At 35.8% G+C, this 3,799-nt stretch overlaps 1 protein-coding gene across 2 annotated transcripts in view; it reads right to left on the bottom strand.

The window, feature by feature from the left end:
- Positions 1-3,318, bottom strand: part of LOC144965841 (uncharacterized) — a 21,948-nt gene extending 18,630 nt beyond the window's left edge. Inside the window, exon 1 of one of the 2 annotated variants that reach the window (XM_078901617.1) lies at positions 3,050-3,318. In XM_078901617.1, coding sequence (XP_078757743.1) covers positions 3,050-3,082 — 33 coding nt within the window. In that variant the 5' untranslated portion in view covers positions 3,083-3,318. The remainder of the gene's footprint in view (positions 1-3,049) is intronic. The other variant, XM_078901618.1, reaches the window with a different exon arrangement.
- Between the last annotated feature and the right edge of the window lie 481 nt (positions 3,319-3,799).

Raw genomic sequence — 3,799 nt, 5'->3', positions numbered from 1 at the left:
AAAACAAAAAGGAAAAAAACAACCCAACAAAACTAATTGTGAGTTGTATTCAATAGTTCAGCCTATGGGATCAATAGACACTTAGATAACCACGCCTCTCGGACAGTCGTCATAATGTAAACAATGGAAGTGATTGGTAAACAAAACAAGCTATACAGGTTTTATTATCAATGGTATGTGTCTTAGTAAATTATTCACTGTCATACCGCTTGAGAGAGAGAGAGAGAGAGAGAGAGAGAGAGAGAGAGAGAGAGAGAGAGAGAGAGAGAGGGGGTGGGTAGTGGGTGGGGGAGGTTGATTTCATTCACTTTATTGTTTATAAACAATCAACTATGTATGTCCGAGCACGTGCGGTGTGTCACAAATTTTTCATGTTTTAATTGGTCAAAAATCTATTGGTTTATTGTTTCCTTGAGCACTGCTAACTAAAACTTTCTAGGCGGTGCTCTAATCTTACAATAACGTTACAAAATACAGGTCCTTGTGTCAGCTATAGATGATGTGCGCTTGACTAAGAATTTCACAAAATTGCCATTCGGACGCATAAAGGACCAACACACACAATTATGTAATTATGTGTAATCTTGAACTTTTATAGTCTGGTTAATACAGTTTAGTGAATATTACTCATAAACGCGAATGGCAAATAGCAATAAAAAAGACCCGAGAGACGTCAACGTCATTCTATCTATAAGTTAACGAAGGCTACATACGGTTGTGACGAGAATAGAATACCAGTTTGATCTATTGATAAGCTGGAGGAAAAACCGTTACAAAATATATGACTAGACTGAGAATAGAACATAGATATTCCAGGGAAAATCCTAATTCAAGAAAATCTTTTCTATTAATTAATCAACACAGTTACGAACAGAAACACGCCTGCCATTCTTAGCTCAGTATTCATGAGCAATGAGCGACTTGCACTTTTATTTATGAGTCTGATAACCCAAAAGGGGACCCGATAGCTTATATGGTAGAGCACTCGTCTCACACGCAAATGGGAGCGATCTATATTCATGTTTTCGTCCAACCGAGTCATCATTCACATGATTTAATGAGGTCCAACGATTGGATATTTCTTAACAAATGTAAACAAAATGCTTTGTTTATGAAATTTGTAGACATACCCGTGTGTCAAGCAAACAATGACCAATCGTAATGTAAGATATTTCAAAAGCTGTGAATACTTTTCACTATGTGGGTCATTTTGAGCACGCTTTGCAATGTGACCAATGACCTCGAGCACATGGAAAGGGAATATAGATTACGCCCATTGACCGAGATTTATCCCGAGTCAAGTCGAGCTTCTTTTTTTATGACCCCACCCACTCCTCCATGTCAACTCAGCAGTGATTGGATTGTTGGGTCTGTAAGATCTGAACAGTACTTTGCGATAGACTAGCGTCCTACCTAAAGGGTAGCGAGCAATTGCTATTGCCAGTTTCACGCTATAGAAATCGAGATAAACTTCAGCTCCAGAAAATATTTTCTATTACAATACCACAGTGAATAAATCTCTAAGATGTATGACCTAAAATTTTCCGATTGATATTTGAAGGAGCAGTTTCTGGCCAAATGTTTAAATACGTGTTTTTCCAGCGTGCGACAGTTAAGTAGTTTATTCGCTCCTTACCGGGCATCTCCAGGATTTTCTCGGACATTTTACACCCATCCAAGATAAATATAGATGTTTAAAAAATATAAATTCAAAAGCAATGCCCACGACACAGTGTTAAGATCGAATAGATCTAACAAAGTTTTTGATGAATAAAAGAAATATGACAACCAACTAGATACGCTAGTTGTATCATAACCTTATTTGCAACCCAATCCCATATGGGCACATTGTTGTAATGGGAATCTAAAAAAAAGGACGCAAAATATTGTCCATTACAACAATGTTAAACTAGGCCAATAAGGATGTTCGGATGTCAGACCTGCATATGATATGTACACGTCGATCATTACAAATGTGAGGCAATGTTGCTAATGTTGATAAGCAGAGAATAAAGAGACTAAATCAACCTTTGATTTTTTGGTCATATATTATTCGCAGGAATAAAAGAATGGCAGATATAATTAAGTGAACCATCCCTTCCCTTTAACTGGAAAAAAAATGTCTTCCTGAAACCATGGTTAAAGTTGACGTGTACTTATTTGCAGGTCTAATAACCCGATTTATTATGGGCTCATTGTTGTAATGAAATCTCAAAAAAAAAATATTACGCAAAATATTGTCCTTTATAACAATATTAAACTAAGCCCATAATTGCGTTTGGATGTCAGACCTACATATGTTTACACGCTGGTTAAATTTATCATCATAATTCAAAACGTAACATGAACTCTCTCCCTACCGACCATTTTCGAGATTTTTACTGAAACGTCACACCAACACACACATTAACCAGTAGATTTTTTGACCAATGAAAACATGGAATTTGTGACACACCTTTACACGTGCTGGAACAAACATAGTTGGATGTTTAAATGCAACAACGTGAATGAAATCGATCGTTGTTATTGTTTTTATACCGCCAAATGGATGACTAGTTATCACACAATTTTCTCGATCATAATATTGACGTTTAAACTTACACATAGTTTTATGTTGGTTATAGTGATCAGGCGAAAGAGCAGTGGGTATTTTACTTAGACGTATACCATCAATAGTAAAACCTGTGTCGTTCGCGAATTTTACCTATCACTGCAATTGTTTACATTATAATGACGCATGTCCGGGAGGCGTGGTTATCTAGGTGTCTATTGAATTTTAAAACTCAAATTCAAAAGGAAATTGTGGGATTTATAACACAAATCTGAATAAGAAAACAGTTGGTTGTATCGTAACGGATGTGGCAATTTTCCTATCGTTGAAGGAGAAGGTTAAGACGGAATTAAATTACACACATAAAAAAAAAACAAACAAACAAATAGACAAATAAATAAAATAGATCGAATAATTAGTTATAAAGTTGAGTTTGTCGTCCATAACAACAATAACAACAACAAAAACGAACAATAATAGTAATAAATCAGTGCTTACCAGAGCCAAGAGAAAAAATGTGGATTTCGCCATGTTGAATAAATGAGTTGTTCCTAAGTCAAACGAGACCCAGAGTGAAGTATATTTTTCTTTGCATCAATAGTATATCACTGGGACAGGACGTCACGTGATATTTTGGGCGGAGCCTAATGATCTAATTTTCGGGCATAAGTGCCTTCTAATTTTGTCCAGCCTCTTTATCTTACAGCATCGGAGATGTTATTTTATTTGTTTTTTCCCCCCTAATATGGATAGTTTTGTAGGAATGTAATTGAATGGGTTTTGGTTGGTGTGATTGTGAGGTAGGAAACTATGTCAGCGGCGAGGGACGTGAGGTGGAGGACAAGAATGTCGATGAGTACAAACTATTTGACATAGATTCAATCATCTAGATTGAATGAGTGAGAAAAAAATATGAATGAATTTCTTGAATTCGTTGTTGTTGTTGTTGTTGTTGTTGTTGTTGTTGAAATATGATGTGGATGATGATAAGGATGAGGATAATGGTTATAATGATGATGATGACGATGATGATGATGATGATGATGATGATGATGATGATGATGATGATGTGATGATGATGATGATGATGATGATGATGATGATGATAATGGTAATAATAATAATGATCATGATGATGATGATGATGATGATGATGATGATGATGATGATGATGATGATGATGATGATGATGACGAGAGAGATGGTTGTGAGGACCTTTTTGATGATGACGATAATATTAAAGAAGAA

Source organism: Berghia stephanieae, chromosome 2 (genome assembly GCF_034508935.2).
Source record: "Berghia stephanieae isolate SIO BIC M18660-M18661 chromosome 2, UCSD_Bste_1.3, whole genome shotgun sequence".
Taxonomy (NCBI): domain Eukaryota; kingdom Metazoa; phylum Mollusca; class Gastropoda; order Nudibranchia; family Aeolidiidae; genus Berghia; species Berghia stephanieae.
This window is presented reverse-complemented; position numbering and strand designations above follow the sequence as displayed.